The following is a 16,158-nucleotide window of genomic DNA, read 5'->3' on the forward strand; positions in this document are numbered from 1 at the left end:
ACTGAATTGTGAAGGGATCGCGAGAAAGGTCAACGTATTCATAATTAAAAATAAGATATGAGCGCTATTTTATGCTCATATAAATACTGCACGTCTTGGAGAGTCCCTTGAGATTCTGCAAAGCAATTAACAAATTTGTTGCTCTCAAATTACACCAAAGGCATAAATGTTGACAATTGTTTTTTTGTGCATGCCTTGTTGTGGAGACTCATATCTAACTGGGAGTCCCTCCACTTTCTTGAACGTTTGTAGTGGTTTTATTTACAATAACAAACAGCCATAGGCAGTATGCTTTATCAAAAGTTACTTCTGTAGCTATAGATGAGCTTCACTGCATCACACGGCTGTACTGCAGTGCAGCTTATTACTAAAGCGAATCTGTCGTTATGGAGTAAAAATTAAATACCAGCTTCGCGAGCCATCCGAAACTTAAGACACACATGTAGCTTGTTTTCCCCCATGGTTTGGTTTGCACTTCCTTTGATATTCAAGTGCCCTGTTTTTACATCTGCCATAACACTGCGGCTTGATCAGCATGAATATTCTAACGGTGCAAGCGAGCACTCGCCAGTTGGGAAAAGCACACTTGCAAGGACGAAGCATTCATCACGTTGAATGTGGAGGCAAATTGAATTTGCAACACACATAAGTATGGTCACCCAAGAAAGTAATTAGCACAAGCAACCGTTGGCTGGAACGATCGATTCTGGTAATGTTTCTCTAGGGTGACTATACATTGCTATACATTTGCATGGGATTTCCAAGGGGATGCTACAGCTATTTGATATAGTAAATAGTTCAATATACGTGAATTCAAGGTATGTGTGTTTGAATGTGCCCTCCATAATTCTACTCAGTTTAAAATTTGTACGCTCTTTGTTTATTGCCACAGACAATGCAAAAAGTTACCCTTTCCTCCGCACCCTTATTCACAAAACATGAAACTTACTGATTGTACAGCATAGTCAGTCACTGCAATAACATCTCAACATGCTGTGGCTGAACCAAGTATCATAACACACATGGTGCTGCTTCCGATTGTGCCTTCACTGCTCAGTAAAGTGCAAGACAGATGGAGAAGTGGCTAGGGCTTTTTATTATCAACCAATCACATGACCATCATTAGCGATTAGATCCATAAGAACGAGGCCTCCGAATTCCTGACTGAGCTGTGCAAGAGGTCCACAAGCCACATCTGGTGAACAAATTACGAGTGATCATGAAAGTTGTGCAAATGTAGGACAAAGAAAGCCGTACAGAAAAAAAAGAATTCTGAAGCGGAGCATACATGGTGGCTTAGAGTTCACGTACACACATGCATACATCATGTTGCAGGAGCAAAGCAAGGTTATACGCTAAATACACATTTTTTTTTCGTGCAGGGACGTGATGGAGCTGGGATACTCCAAACCATGGCCAGAAGCGTTAGCCATGCTCACCAAAAACAGGACGAGAGAAATGGACGCCAGTGCACTGTTGGAGTACTTCGATCCTCTCTACCAATGGCTGAGAGAGTACAACAAGGAAACATACGTTGGCTGGAAGAGCGACAACCCGACCGCTTGCCCAGGAACCACGAGAATGTGCCCTAACAAACGAAAACACAAATAACCGAGGAGTGAACGCTCCAGACATCCCGTTAATTTGCCTTCAGACGTTTCAAGATACATTTGATGCACCATGCATTTCTCGATCTGCAGGAGGCGCAAAACAAAAATCATAAATAAAAGCTCACATAAAATAAAAGTTCGCATTAATAAAAGCGGAACTCGGCTGTCACGGATCATGAGCCTCTTGTAGCCATTTCTTCTGATGTCAAACGTCCCTCTGCAAATGGTTACTGGGCTAATAAGGTGTGAATATCAAGTACCGTCATGACCATACGCTCTCCACGGTTCTTTCAAACCCATGACAATTTCCAATGAGGCCAGTTACTTTGGTGTTTACGCAACAAGACTTCATTTTGAATGGTTTCAATAGTCACAGTGTAATATAACCACTAAAAAGCACATGACGTGAGCATTGCAAAAATAAGAAATTGTGCGTTTAATGTGCTGAACTATGTAATTAACTGTAAGGGGCATCGTAGTGGAGGGCTCTGTAATAATTCTGACCAGCAAGCGCTCTGCAATACGCCATGATGCAGACTATGTGCGCATTCGTGCATTCTCAACCATCACAATAAAGCTGCTGTGCTCAAGCCTACATGATGTGCAGCAGTTCAGTACCAAGGTCATGGGAGCTTGTCAAAGAGAATGAATATCTTAAAATGCTGCTGATGAATGTTAAAAGGCATATCTACCATCCCATCGCATGAAATGTTTTAACGGTTACCGTCCACAGCACCTGTTCTATCTCCAATCTAACTGAACCTTTTGCACTGCTCTGAAGTGGTTGAATTTTGCATCCACTGAAAAAGCCAAGTAACTCTCCTGCCTTAACCACTGGATCAATGACTGTTAGCACATTTCAAAAGGACCACTGAAAGCCAAACTTTTGTTTGTGCCTTTTTTTGCTTTAACGAGTAGGTCTGTGTCTGAGAATCGTAAAATTGAATTGTAAATGTTCTAGTATGATGGGTTTAATTATGATCAATCTTGGTGTCACTTCAAGATGTCTGCCCGAAATCATAAGAAAGTAGAAAGTGCCGTCTCACTGCAGCAATCGCAACTGACCACACATAACATTACATGCGCTCAAACTTCAGCGATGTTGGCAACCCACCTTATGGTCCAGGAAGAAATGAAACAGGATGTCTGTACGAATAAAACAATACGGCTGCTGCGATGTCACCCAGAAGCCACACAGTTTAGAGTCAATGAAAGATACTCCAGAGTACCGCAATCGTATCAAACATGTTGGTAACACTGGGTGGTGGCTATGTCTCTTCTGGACTGTGACACACTGCTAGCGCACGTTGAGAAGAGAGAGAGCTTTCCACCTGGTTGTTGCTTTCTGTTTGCCATCACTGCGGTACATTTGGGCGTTTCTTCAAGTGGATATCACAAGTGATTCCGAAATACTGATAACTATAGCAGGCTACTAATAAGCACTGCAACTGTGTATGAAATGTGTGGCAATAGTTACTATGGTTGCATACTCTCTTCAGGACTTCACTGGTCTTGTTTTGCGTCAGTTAGTTGCAGCATTTACTAGGCTCAAAGCTATAAACATGCTTGCATGCACCCAGTGGATCCGAATGAAAATGCCGTTTACTTGCACACTAGGTGGATCTTGAGGTTGTGTTCACTGTAATTTTACCGCGAATTGAATGTGTACTCTATGTTCAAGTTGCGTTCATAATGACCGATTGCATCCTTTGACTGATTGTCGAAGTACCCAAGAGGGCAAATATGAACATTGCTTGCTGATCGTCTGATTGATCTGTATAATTGTGGTGAAGCATACGCAGCCATTGGAAGTTGTGTACCATGCATTCGCATATTGCGGATAAACACGAGTGGCCGAGCATATTGGCAAATTGGCATGCCACAGCTATAGACGTATTTCATTTGCAAATGTGCAATTGTCATTTCCTCACTGAATTGTCAAAGAGACAGGCCATTACCGGAGTTTTCAGAAGCACTACAGTCACGCGAAATGTGGCATGCTTATATGTCCAGACATAAGGAAACCTGTATTCATTGCAGCCAAGTTCTTTTTTTTAATCATTTTTTTTTTCTCTTTGGTATTGTCAAACTTGCATTTAATGCATTCTAGTAAATTTTGTTGCTGCCTGCCAGTACGTAAACATCGGTGTGATTTTTGGCACTGCCTTTCATCTAAACTTTTTTCCACTATTCATTCTTGGCTTCTCAAAATCATCTCGAATGAGTTGGTCCTGTATTGTTTTTCCATGAAAAAAAAATGTTGTTAAGGCTACCTTAGCACAGTGCTTGAAATGCTTCAGCACTTGCAAACAACAGGATCTGGAAAGTTATTGATTATAGGTTCAAAAACTTGAATGAACATATTGACACGTAACTGTCCATAAATATTTTTTGGGTGACTCTTTCTCGCTGAGAACCAGTGTTAAAAAGTTACACTTGGCATGCTACAATGCGATAGTATCTCTTTGGAATAAATATGCATAATGAAACAATTCAATCAAATTGATCATTAACAGATCACCAGAACTAAATGCACAATCTCAGCCACATTTCAGTTGTGTGAATAGGAAGCTGTTCTCGCCACAGTAGCTGTCGAGGTCTACTGGTCTACTTATTCACTAAATCTATCTTCAATAACTTTGCCCTCATTTGATGATAACATGCTCACTCGAAATGTATGGTTCTTTCACTAGTGTTAAGTTGAATGAGCCAGGCAAGTCAAACAGCTCACTTTAAGTACACTGCTTCCAGAAGTACATTGTTTGAAGTGCTTGAAGTACGCTGCTTCCAAAAGCGGTAAGTGGAGCGAGCAGTGTGAACCGAACAAGTAAAGCTTTCCAGTCGCGTGAGCTGGCCAGCAAACTATTTGTAATACTCTAGTAAAACTCGTTCTTGGCCTAGTGTGTTCGACATGCTTGAATATAAAATGTTGCGCGAAAATAAGACAAGTTCACAAGCGAGGGCACAGGGACAAGTGCAACTCAACTCAACAGAGACAAGCGACACTCCAATTGCACTTGTCCCTGTGCCCTCGCTTGTGAAAGTGTCTTAGTTTCGCGCGACCTTTTATTTTCAAACTATTTGTAAGGTGCAGTGAAAGCTTTTCTCGCACAAGTGGGTGTTCAAGAGCATGAAGCCTTTGCAAGCAATGCCATGCTGCGGTGTAGAATGTCGGTCATCTTTTCTGCATGGAATAAAAAAAGAAAAGCCTTCCGACACTCCAACTGCTACACCCCACAGGCATAGCAACCAGAGATGATGATGAGGTACTTTACAATGGCAACGAGGGGTCATGTGACACAAATAACCCAATCACCGCTACTTATTGGGCTACTTGTGTGTGGCAACAAAGCGCTGCTAAAACTGTATCCACGTTCTGTATCAATGCTAATGCACCGAAAGTGCTTGGAAGTGAGAGGTCATGTGACACAAATAACCTAATCCCCATTGTAAAGTATGCAGAAAACAGATGTGATCCACTGAAATTTTTGCCAGTGACTCAGCCCAGGCAAGTGTCCCTCCTAAGCAGCTACTAAGTGCATCATATTGATGACGATGTCATGAGTGCTGTCATTTGAGAGGAGTACTCATGCTTACTTGAAGACCATACTAAAATATGTTCAAGGCTTTGTTCGCACCTGACACACAGTCAGAGTGCTACAGTATGTATGCAGGAGAACAGAACAAGAAAACTAGCCCATGTTTGAAATGCAATTGCTGCCAGCGGTTCTTTAAAGGAGTGACAAGACATCTTCAAAAATATTTTGTAGCGTAGCTACACTGGCCGAGGCGGAGCAATTTCGCGTGGCAGTTTGAGAGCCGTGCTGCGCATGCGCAAGGAGCAGTGACGTCACACGGGGCACCGGAGCTGCCGCCACCGCGCGTGCCTCGCCCGTCCGCGCATTCCAGAGGAGTGACGTCACAGCCATGGCAGACACATTGGCGCCGGCTGGGCACCCAACTGTGCGCTTCCGTTGCGCAGTGGCCGTTTCACGCTGCACCGGAGCCACTTGATAGCGCCTCTTATTTTGCGCGCATATGCAGACGTATCAGTGGGGGTATACATATAGTGGGGAGGAGGAAAAGGAAAAGGAAACCAGAAGGACAGGGAGGTTATCCATTTGTCAGACCGGCTGTCTGGCATTTGCCAGTGTGGTATAGCCGTGGAGTAGGAGAGCGCAAATGCTGCTAAGCGGAGAAGCTTGACAACCAGGAAAGTGAAGAATAATCAGCTGAACATTAGCTAACGCTACGTATATCCTGGCAGAGCCAAGCTAAGCCACTGCGAATTTTTTTGTATCATGAGTGATGTTCCAGCCCCTGTAAGCCTGTAAAGAGTGCTGGCAAGAGCAGCAAAGCCACAAACAATTCATTGCAACACTTGTTTCTACAAGCAAGCTTTAAAGCGAGAACTGTTAGAGGATGACAACAACAGCCGTTTTTGGTGGCGTAGTTGTCTGCCGCCACCGGTAGTCTCCGTAACTGCTATCGCGCACAATGTGAAAAAAAATACAGGGTTCGAGCGGCGAACAAAATGGAAAGCCGGGCTAGTTGGCCTTGATTCATAACGTGCACAGCGCAGAATACAGGACGAACCACTTGAAGAAGCACACAGCGCTGTCTGTGTTCAAGTGTTTCGTCCTGTATTCCGCGCTGTGCAATTCCTTACGTTATGAAGGGTTCGAGTGAGATTCGACTTAGGCATTCTGCGTGGCAGTCGAGTGTTCTACTATAGAGCCATGCCAGTGCTTGAAACCCCTTCGCAAAAAGGCCCTATACAGGCATCATGTCGGGCAAAGAATCATGTTAACAGATGTAACATAGAGTGGCAGAAGAGCAAAATAACACCGGGTGTCACACAATATGAATTGTGCAAAGAGTAGGTGGTCCACAGCTACATATTTGTTACAAAAAGCTCAGCCATAATTCTTCTTCATTATCAGCCACAGCATCAACAAAGCAACGTCCACATAATGCCTTACAGACGCGTAGTGGGTACCCTGCTTCAGCATGATGAATAATGGCATAGTGGGTGCTTCTCTACTTTGCAAAATTAAGATTTATGGCGTAGTGGGTACCTTGCAGCTGTACTGAGTTTACAATGGACTCTAGAATGGCCACTCCTACAGCTTTCGTTGTGCTGCATGTTCCGTGCAGGCCTGTCCGTTGTTTCATGGACGACACAACGCATTGGTTCGCTCTGTTCTTTTACTCCCTGCAGCTGCCACAAACAAGCACACCCCAAAGAAATGCCCGCAACCACTGTCGATATTTTTTTTTTTTCAGGAGAAAAAATAGCCTAGCACTATATGATATCAGCAAACTTCACCCTATGTCATGGAATTGCAATAATGTTGACTATTATTCCAAGCCTAGCAGTGCAAAACAACTTGCGTAAAATATTATCTATAACATTTTTCAACATTCATACCTGCCTAGTGTCATCCTTGACAGAGGTCTTACAACCTGAAAAATGTGTCAGTACTGCTTTAATGCAGCATTTGTCTATAATCTAAATCTACGGTCTTGCTACTGGAAGTAATCAGCTGCACCATTAATTTGTTGCCACAGTCAGACCAAATATCTGTGGAGGAAGGTGTGGTGTGGTGCTTTGTCACGCTATAACAAGAACTGTCACCATCAGCATGCAGAAAAAGTCATGGGGTGTTCAAGTTTCACCACATGGCATTTCTATTCCTTCTACCTCTTTCTTTCTGGCATTAGGACTGATAGTGCATACTTTTAATACTTCATACTTCATGTAAACAAGACCCACCACAAAGTAATGTACTTACCTAAATCTAAGATGCAGCTTTTCTTTTTTTTTTCGCGTGATAATGGGTCTGAAAATTGTCCGCATGTTACAGTTAGATGAGAACCCAACACGCACTTGCGATTTTGGCAGCAGCCTGCCATCAGAGGGCTGAGACGCAATGTCGTTGCCAACACGAAAGGACTACAGAGCACATTTTCACGTGTATTTGGGTGTAGGTTCATTTTCACGCTGGAAAGCGACCTGTGTGCATCATATCTGTGCCAAGTGGAGAACAGATAATCGCCTGATGAAAGCTCACTGAAAAGGAAAGATACTTTGCATGGTGAAGATGGTGACAATTGAGCTTCATCATATCTTTTTTTGTGCACACAGGACTTATGTCCATGAGTTGCAAACATTGGCCAGGAATGGTTTCCATGGGCTGAAAACAACAAGATATCTGGACTCTGAATACAAGCTTGCCAACTTCGTTAAGCAACTCTGTTGCTTAACGATTAACGATTGCTTAACGAGCTTCTCCGATTAAACCCTTTTGGACTGTCTATTCAGGAGGGATTTTAAAGCCAGTGGAAACTGGATGCCAAAATACATGAAAAGAAAAGGGTTTTCTATTGGGAAGCACACACAGAAGAATAAATTTTTTGTTCAATCGAGGTAAACTGTGCTTGTCTCTTTTCATGATCATCGACACAGAAGGCATGCCATAATTTATTTCTATCAAGTGTGTGCACATAACATTCAGAAGCATTACTATATTCACAGTTTGAACCCACAAAAATTACAGTATATATCCTCTGCACAAAATTTCAGGTTGAACACAACAGCATTTCAGCTAGCGAAACCGCATATTTCCCTCAATGACGCAGTGTTTTGAACAATTGATATCATTGGTCTACTTATAGTGCTGCTAAGTTAGGACAAATGTGCTTGTTAGGCCACATGTTGGTAACAAAGATTGGTTTAAGGTTTCCAAAAAAGGTCAGGGGAAGGTTGCATTCTTTCACCACAGCTATTTAACGTATATACAGAATATGCACTCAGAAAGTGCAGCCTTGAAAACTGGGATTAGGAGAGAAGAGGAGAACACAGATAACTAACTTAGGACGTGCAGATGACAGCATATCAATAGCATTTTAGTCAAGCGAGTCAGCAGTTCAATGGAGAGAAAATTAATGTTAGTTAAAGATGAAGGCGAAAGAAAACAAGGCCATCCGTACGCACAATGGTTAAATGGTATTGTGGATGCCACAGGGAAACGTATAGGGCAGCTTAAAGAACTTTAAACCAGAACGCACAGTTCTGGTTGCACCAGTGATGGTTGTGCATGCATGGCTATTATAGCAAATATGGGAAAGAAGTGGAAACCACAAGGAAAGTGAAGAACAAAGATAAAATGGCACACAACGTTTAATCACACACAAAATTTAGTTAGTCAGTTCTATCAGGGCCTCAACAACATTTCCTTGGTGCTCCCGCAGTTTGAGTTCAGCGACTGATCGAGGAATCTCCATTTCTTGCATCTGAAGAAAAAAAAAAGCCAAAGGGTGCACATGTGTGTGCTGAACACATACTCTTCGCTGTGTGATACGAAATGCTGCAAGTGTCTATAGAGTAGCATGCAAATAGGCAGACCAAGCATACATAAATCTACTGCCTAAACCAACAGTTCCTTGTATCTCTAATTTTGCATTGATATGGAATTTTGTAGCGTATATTTTAAACCCACATTATGGTGGTTTATGCTTGACTCTTTTGCCCAGAACCAATCAGAATTATGTATAATCTCAGTTAATGCCACATAGAGAAAACTGCAGTACCTTTGCTGCCTTCTATTCACAAGTGCATGTTTGTCTAACTTGTACTGAAATGCTTTTACAATATCAACATACTTGCCTAGCAGCGAAATTTTAATTTCGAATTTTTTTCTGTTTTGTTTTCTTCTTTTAATTGTACGTAAAGCACACATGTTATGCGGATGAATGGGTCACAAAAGCTGGAAAGACAAAAGACTTTATTTGGCAGCACCCTGAAAGCTCAGAGTTTGGTTTAATGATACTACTGCACATTTAACATGCGTTCAGCTGATGCTGGAATATGCTTGTCCCCTCCGGAATTCATCAGAGGTCAATCTGACTGACTGTTCAAAAAATAGTGCAACAATGACCAGCTAAGCTTGTCCTGGGCCAATATGGCAGAGGGAAGAGCATCACTGCAATGAAGCATGCTAATGGCTCGAAGCGTTTTTCTTTAGTATTTTATCGTATCGCGTTGAGGTCCCGAACCTCAACACGATACAAGACTGGATGGGGTGGAACAAGCCCCAAAACCAATTCAAATGACACCAAAAAACCCAGAAATCAACAACCATCTTCACCACCTACAGGAAGCAAGACGAAGCGTCACCGAAAGGTAGAAGGAGCAATGGCACAACCGAAATCTCGGTAAGCGCATAGACAACTTACGGAGGTAGCCAATGCGTACTCACAAGAGCTGTGCACTAGCAAATGGAGGAATTTCTGCAGCTTTCTTCGAGGAAATTTAAACAAAAAGTAAACATCGGCAATCCCTCGCAATACGCCCATTCTCACAGACACGCAAAGAGAAACGATGTCCACCCCGTGGAGAATAAATTGCTACGCAGGCTCAGATGCAGAGCTTCTTTGCGAGCTTCAAGACACGCACCTGGGAAAAAGGCTGACCTCCATTACCATATATGGGTTCAGCAAACCCTGCCCACAATAAACCAATATCACTCCCAGAAGTGTACATTGCAGCACAGTCTTTCAGGAACACTGCGCCCGCACCGGATCATATCATGAATTAGTTTCTGATCAAACTTGAGTCCCGAAACCCTAGAGCAGCTCACAAAGCTCCCTAACAACACAATTTGGAAGACAGGACGATCCATACCACCTGAATGAAAAGAGGCTGAGATAATCCTAATACCCAAGCCAGGCTAACCAGAATTGCTCCAGAACCTCATAACAGTATCATTAACCGCCTAGGTAAACTTGTCGAGGAAGTCACATGAATTGGTAAGTAGTGCCTAGATGACAACAAACTCCTACCAAATTCCATGCTTAGTTTCCAATGGGGAACTTCCACGCAGGCGGTCTTCCTTCCCCTTCGTGATGAAGTTCTGAACCCAACACTGAGAAGCACAAATAGGATCCTGCTGGCAATTGATGTGCGGAAAGCCTTTGATGACGTATCTCATGACACAATACTGACCAGCCTACACAAGATAGGTTTTGGGGACAGAACGTGCAGCTACGCGCAGAGTTTTCTCAACCACAGAATGGTGGCCACAGGGATGGGCCACCTAATAGAGGAGAGGACTCACATAGGCACTCCACAGGGCTGTGTACTGCCCCTCCTACTTTTCAACATAGGGATGCAGAGATTGTCTCTAACATTGAAGGAAAACCAAGAACTTGGAGTAGACATCTATGCAGATGTCAACCTTGGGGCGATGAATGGACCCTATGGAGACTGGCAAGTAGTGATGCAGAACTATCGGTAAATTGACTATCGATAGTATCGATAGTTTTTTTAAACTATCAATAGTGCAAACAAACTATCGATAGTGCAATCTGTAGTACCATTGTTAATATTACTGTAGCAATATTACTGCCACGCGTGTTTGTTGCCTTGTTTTGACGTATTCAGGTTTCACCCACAAAAACTGTTAGCAACGTTTGACGCAAACCGCGCCGTAATGTTTCAGAAGCTTTACAATTGTTTGAGATCATTCTGTTAAGATTACGCACCAGACACGAATAGTCAAGTTTATTCGAGAGTTTACACGAGCACCAGCAATAATGCTGCAAGGTTTGATGATTGATGTATAAAGGACGACGCGTTCTACCGATGATCAGATAACTCAGCGGCTGACGACTGCTCCCGCCGCTGTCAGTGCACGGCATGTATCGCTTGCATTTTGAGTTTTGATTTTCTGGGCACAACTTCACCCCAAGGAAGAGCTCCGTATTTCCCAGTCTTGCTGCAGCATTCTTCATCGTCACAACTACGTGAAAATACTATCGATAGTGGTGTGAATAATGATGCGGTCGCTGGCCGGCCATATTGCCAAAATATTCGCTTAATTTATGAGCAATTTTTGGCAGAGAAATTAATTATTTCCGCAGTGAAAATGGTAGAATACATCCATCAATAAATTTGTATCCAAAAGCAACCAGTTACACCTTACAATTATTTTTCTTGCTCTTTTTTTATTTTGAAATCATAAAATACAATATCAATTTGAAGCCGCGCAGTCCCACCACATGTAAAGGCTTCCTTTCTGCTACAGCTGAACAGTTTGACTTTATGATCATGTGTCAGCAAAGCACTCTGGTTAATAACACAAGCATGTCAACCTTTTTGCCCTTCAGCCTGCTCCTCCGGCTCCACTATGCACCACACGCGCGGGGAACCATGTTTATTCGGCAGTTAGTCGGCACTGTTGATTTTATACTATCGATAGTACCATCGAATTTTTCACTATCGATAGCGCTATCGATAGTATTTTTCACAATCGATAGTTCAATAGTGACTCAGCTATCGATAGTATCGATAGTAACATCGATAGTTCTGCATCACTAGTGGCAAGACACTATACAAAGAGTGATCGACACAACTGAAGAACATGCAAAGAGGGTGGGCATAAAATGTGTGTCGGAAAATTCTGAATTCATACAAATCAGACCTAAAGACACTTGGCGGGACCCCCCCCCCCCAATCCTGGACCTGGAGCGGAACAGAAGCCAGGTAAAACAAGCGCCGGAGCTTAGGGTGCTCGGAGTGTTGATACAGGAGATGGGCAGCGTGTCATCAAAACAAACTGAAACACGCCTACACATCCTACACGTACTAGGACCAAACTTCCAAGACCATGGCATCACATAGTGTCCCCCTCGCGAAGCAGTAGCGGGAAATGAATGGGCAGACTGCCTGGCTCGAGCATTAACTTTCCAAACTGCATACATGCCAAACTAGGTAGAATACCTCATAACAACGCTTCCACAAGATATCATCGCAAGCCAAAAACGTGCCTGGCTCACAATGACACCACCCCAGCCTAATCTCACACGTTGGCAATCCAGACACTGGACACACCTACAAACTAACACATATCTCAACATACATGCTCTCAACAAAATATGTCCGTCTCAATGTGCTGACTGCGGCCCTTGTTGCAGTGTTACACCTACCCTCCTTCACATAATTTGGCACTTCAGATGAAGACTAACTGATCCCTCACCACATACAATGAATTTGAAAGGACGTGGAAAGTAAGACTCGTGCAGCAGGAGCTGGAAAACCAACAGGCAACCTTGCACCAGGCTGAGCGAGCTGCCCCAGCCAGCGTTACCCTGGAATAGGGACTCCACCAGCAAGTACGTCACTTCGTTGTTTGATTAAAAAAGTCTATTCTTCCTGCTGTCACTGATCGGCCCATAGGTCATGTGGGAAGCCCATTATGACGCATTATTGCACTTCTGAAGTGCCATGTGCATGGTGAACAAGAAAGGTGAGGTGTCCCTTCTAACACAGATGGCGCCACCACTTCATCACTACGTGTAATAGGTACTTCTTGCCTGGCATTGCCGAGACAGCATTCTCAATTTGCTTTAAATGAAACATCTGTAGGAGGCACCCAGAGCTGGTATTAAAATGTACGCATTGGAAGACACCATTTCTGTGTGAAATATTAGAATGAACAAGTCAGATGTCTAGGCAGAACAGTGACCTATGCTTGGCACACCAATATAAGCGACATTTGGTACGCGTCTATTTTTATTAAATGTTTCAAGTACTCACAATGAGCTCCACGTCCTCCTTCTTGATGACCACTTTGGAGAGCTCCTTTTGTCGTGCCGCCTTCTCTGCCGTTTCTTTCGAGTGTCGATCACCAATCATGGACATAGCCTTGAGTCAAAAAATCAATGTCACATTAGGTAAGCGCTGTTTAATCTTCGTGACGACACTCATTGCATTTGTGGCGTGTTTGCTTTCGGGACAATAATGTGAGCTAAGTTAGATTAAACAGACTGTACAAGAAGGGCAATCTGGGCTAGTTGGTGATAGTTCATTTTTGATCAGCTTACAGCGCAAGGAAAGACGAGAACGCAGACCAAGGATGTGACGACACAAGCGCTGACCCAGCACTCGTGTCGTCACATCCTTGGTCTGCGTCCTCATCTTTTCTTGCACTGTAAGCTGATCGAAAATAAACACAGTGTAGATAACAATCATAATGACTGTGCCCCAGGCAATTGACACCTGATGGCACTGAGGCCTCGGTTCAGATGAAAAAAAGCACAACTGCTGAATAAAATGTGCTTCTAACTTCCAAACAGATCACTTGTTCAGTCTACTTCAATGACCTAATTAATATCAACAAACATTTGTTTGGAAACCATGCGTAGCATGTAAGTACCTACACTAATATAGATCGCTAATGCTTGTGATTAGTACAGGATTGTTGCAATACTGATATTTCCCAGCTTTGCAGTGTCTAATATCCCTGAGACCTTGGGCTGTAGTCAATAGGTTGTGCTCGAGCAACAATTACACACAGAGAGCTGATGTCGTGTGGCATCAGCTGACAAAATCTTTTGTTCTGTGATATCCTTTCAGGCTGAGGAATGCAAGAAAACAAGATTCTGGAATGCACATCCCCGCCAACGTTCCCCACAAATACATTAAAAAACGACTGCTTATTTGGCAAGGCTAGATTTACCTTAACGTCTCCACAAATGTGAAGTCCTGTACTATTAACCCTGCAGCTTTCAAAGTGGCACTTAAGTTCGCTTTCTTACGTTTAGCTCACATAACAAACGGCAAGATGCGTCGATACTCAACGTAACGACCACACAACTTTTTCGTCTCGGTCTTTTCCAGTGAGGTAGCCTACGCCGACATCGTGAACACAAACAGCAGAAAGTATACAAGTTATAATTTGGCCACTGGCTGATCTCCTTTTTTATAGTCCGCTTAAACATTTTCGCTCGATTTTTTCTTGCGAACAATTTCGGCGTGAGAGTTATCGCTGCGAACACGAGCGCTCTGCTCACTCTGTAAACGGCCACAAGAATGCTCAAACAGCACACGTGCTTAAAGACCACAGGTTAGAACACTTTCAGCACGGAAAAATTTCGCTCCGTTTCAATTAGAGAGGCAAAAAACATCGCCGAGGTTTGCTTACTTGACTGCGCTGCGATAGGAGAGATGGCATTGTAAAGATACACTCATATGATCGATAATAGCACTCAGTGCAAGCAGCCAGAAGTCCACGAAAGGAAGGGGCATACTTACACACATAATGTCCTGAGATCGAATTTCTTTGTCTTCGGCATAATCGGTGACTTTCTCGAGGTCTGCGGCACCGCTGTCGTGCTTGGCGACTTTCTTCTGAGGCTTTTGCTGCTCGTCGCCCCCGGCATCCTCTGTGTCGTCCGACATGTCTGCTCGCTTTCGTCAAAAGTCCCGAAAACAGTCGGATGATTCGACAAAATAAGTACGACGGCAGCAACGGTCGAAAATGAAGCACACTTCGCGACGGTTTTGCAGCACGCGTAGCTCTCGCGCACGCCTCTACGCTGCCATGTTGATACTTCGGAACCCCTACCGGCATCGGAGGAAACCAACCAAATTGAAAAAAACACTGGTTTCGATTTCGAAGTGTTCATCGCGTAAGCCTCGAAAGTTAATCGAAAGTCGATCTGTCGCTATTTATGTTGTTGAAGCCTTATTGCTATGGTTGATCCAAGTTTTAGCGGACCTTTACTAGTCTGAAAGGCAACGCGATTCATTGTCATCCATTGAGGTTGCCGTGTTTTCCCAATAAATGTGTCATAGCAGCGAGCGGGTGTATCGTTTCGACTTTTCGAGATCTCATGCCATTAATAACATGGGAAAATTGAATCGAATAAGGGATAGTTGCACATAAACGCGGCATCCGGCGCTTGAAACGCAGCAAAGCTTAGAATATGCACAGCTTTGACAGGTCCGAGATGTTTATTTTGCGCGATCGAGCGTAATTTGCGCAAAGCTTATCAAGAGTGGAAGCATATTCTTAATGGGTTATACTCCATAAGTGCTAGCAGGTGATGATAATTTTCAGAAATGATGGATCGGAGAAGCTGTTTCGCTGATATCGGTAATCTGCCGAAGCCTTCGGAGCCTTGCTTTGAGCGAATGTAAGTACGCGACGTGAATGTGTGCCTATTCGGCCGGCGCTCGGGTGCTTTATGACCTTCTGTACCGGCTTTCTATGACCAGCTAGGATATGTGGACGAATCTAAGTCCAATAATAAAACAACGTAACAGACTGCTTCCATGCGTTGGCCCTCAGCTCCTCACAAATAAGGTCACTATCTAACGACCCGTTTTCACGCAGCCGCTATAGCTCAGTGGCAGAGCGCTGGTCTTGTAAACCAGCGGTCGTGAGTTCGATCCTCACTGGCGGCTCAAATTTTTTTTTTCTTTTTTTTTCTTTTATTTTTCACTTGTTCATTGAACTTCAGGTTCTTATTTCTGTATCCTCCCGCCAATTTCTTTTTTTGCATACAGAATCGCGCAGAGAAGACAGTTTGCACATGGGCATTGAATGCGCTTCTATGCAAGAGGATTCGTTCATATCTACGGAGGTATCAAAGACCGTCCGCTTTTAGTAGTCCGTCGATGGCACAAATAGTTCGAAATCTGAAAAGAATGCGAGGAGCACAGCTGCCTTCCGGAGCGCTTCTCATATAAAAGTTACGATAC

The 16,158-nt window shown here is 43.5% G+C and overlaps 2 protein-coding genes and 1 non-coding gene across 3 annotated transcripts in view; 2 read left to right on the top strand and 1 right to left on the bottom strand.

Annotated features, from left to right (window-relative positions):
- Positions 1 to 16,158, top strand: part of LOC119395040 (angiotensin-converting enzyme) — a 168,648-nt gene that overhangs the window by 99,048 nt on the left and 53,442 nt on the right. The window contains exon 14 of the mRNA XM_037662333.2: positions 1,383 to 1,608. Coding sequence (XP_037518261.1) covers positions 1,383 to 1,608 — 226 coding nt within the window. The remainder of the gene's footprint in view (positions 1 to 1,382; positions 1,609 to 16,158) is intronic.
- LOC119394385 (huntingtin-interacting protein K) lies at positions 8,776 to 15,016 on the bottom strand. The gene is made up of 3 exons (XM_037661681.2): positions 14,707 to 15,016; positions 13,210 to 13,317; positions 8,776 to 8,906 (listed from the first exon to the last, which is right to left on the bottom strand). The coding sequence occupies exons 1-3, from the start codon at positions 14,851 to 14,853 to the stop codon at positions 8,811 to 8,813; spliced, it is 351 nt and encodes a 116-aa protein (XP_037517609.1). The 5' UTR covers positions 14,854 to 15,016; the 3' UTR covers positions 8,776 to 8,810.
- On the top strand, positions 15,790 to 15,861 carry Trnat-ugu (transfer RNA threonine (anticodon UGU)). Its single transcript has one exon. It is a non-coding gene; the product is annotated as a tRNA-Thr (tRNA).

The sequence above is a fragment of the Rhipicephalus sanguineus genome, chromosome 5, assembly GCF_013339695.2.
Source record: "Rhipicephalus sanguineus isolate Rsan-2018 chromosome 5, BIME_Rsan_1.4, whole genome shotgun sequence".
In the NCBI taxonomy this organism is placed as follows: Eukaryota; Metazoa; Arthropoda; class Arachnida; order Ixodida; family Ixodidae; genus Rhipicephalus; species Rhipicephalus sanguineus.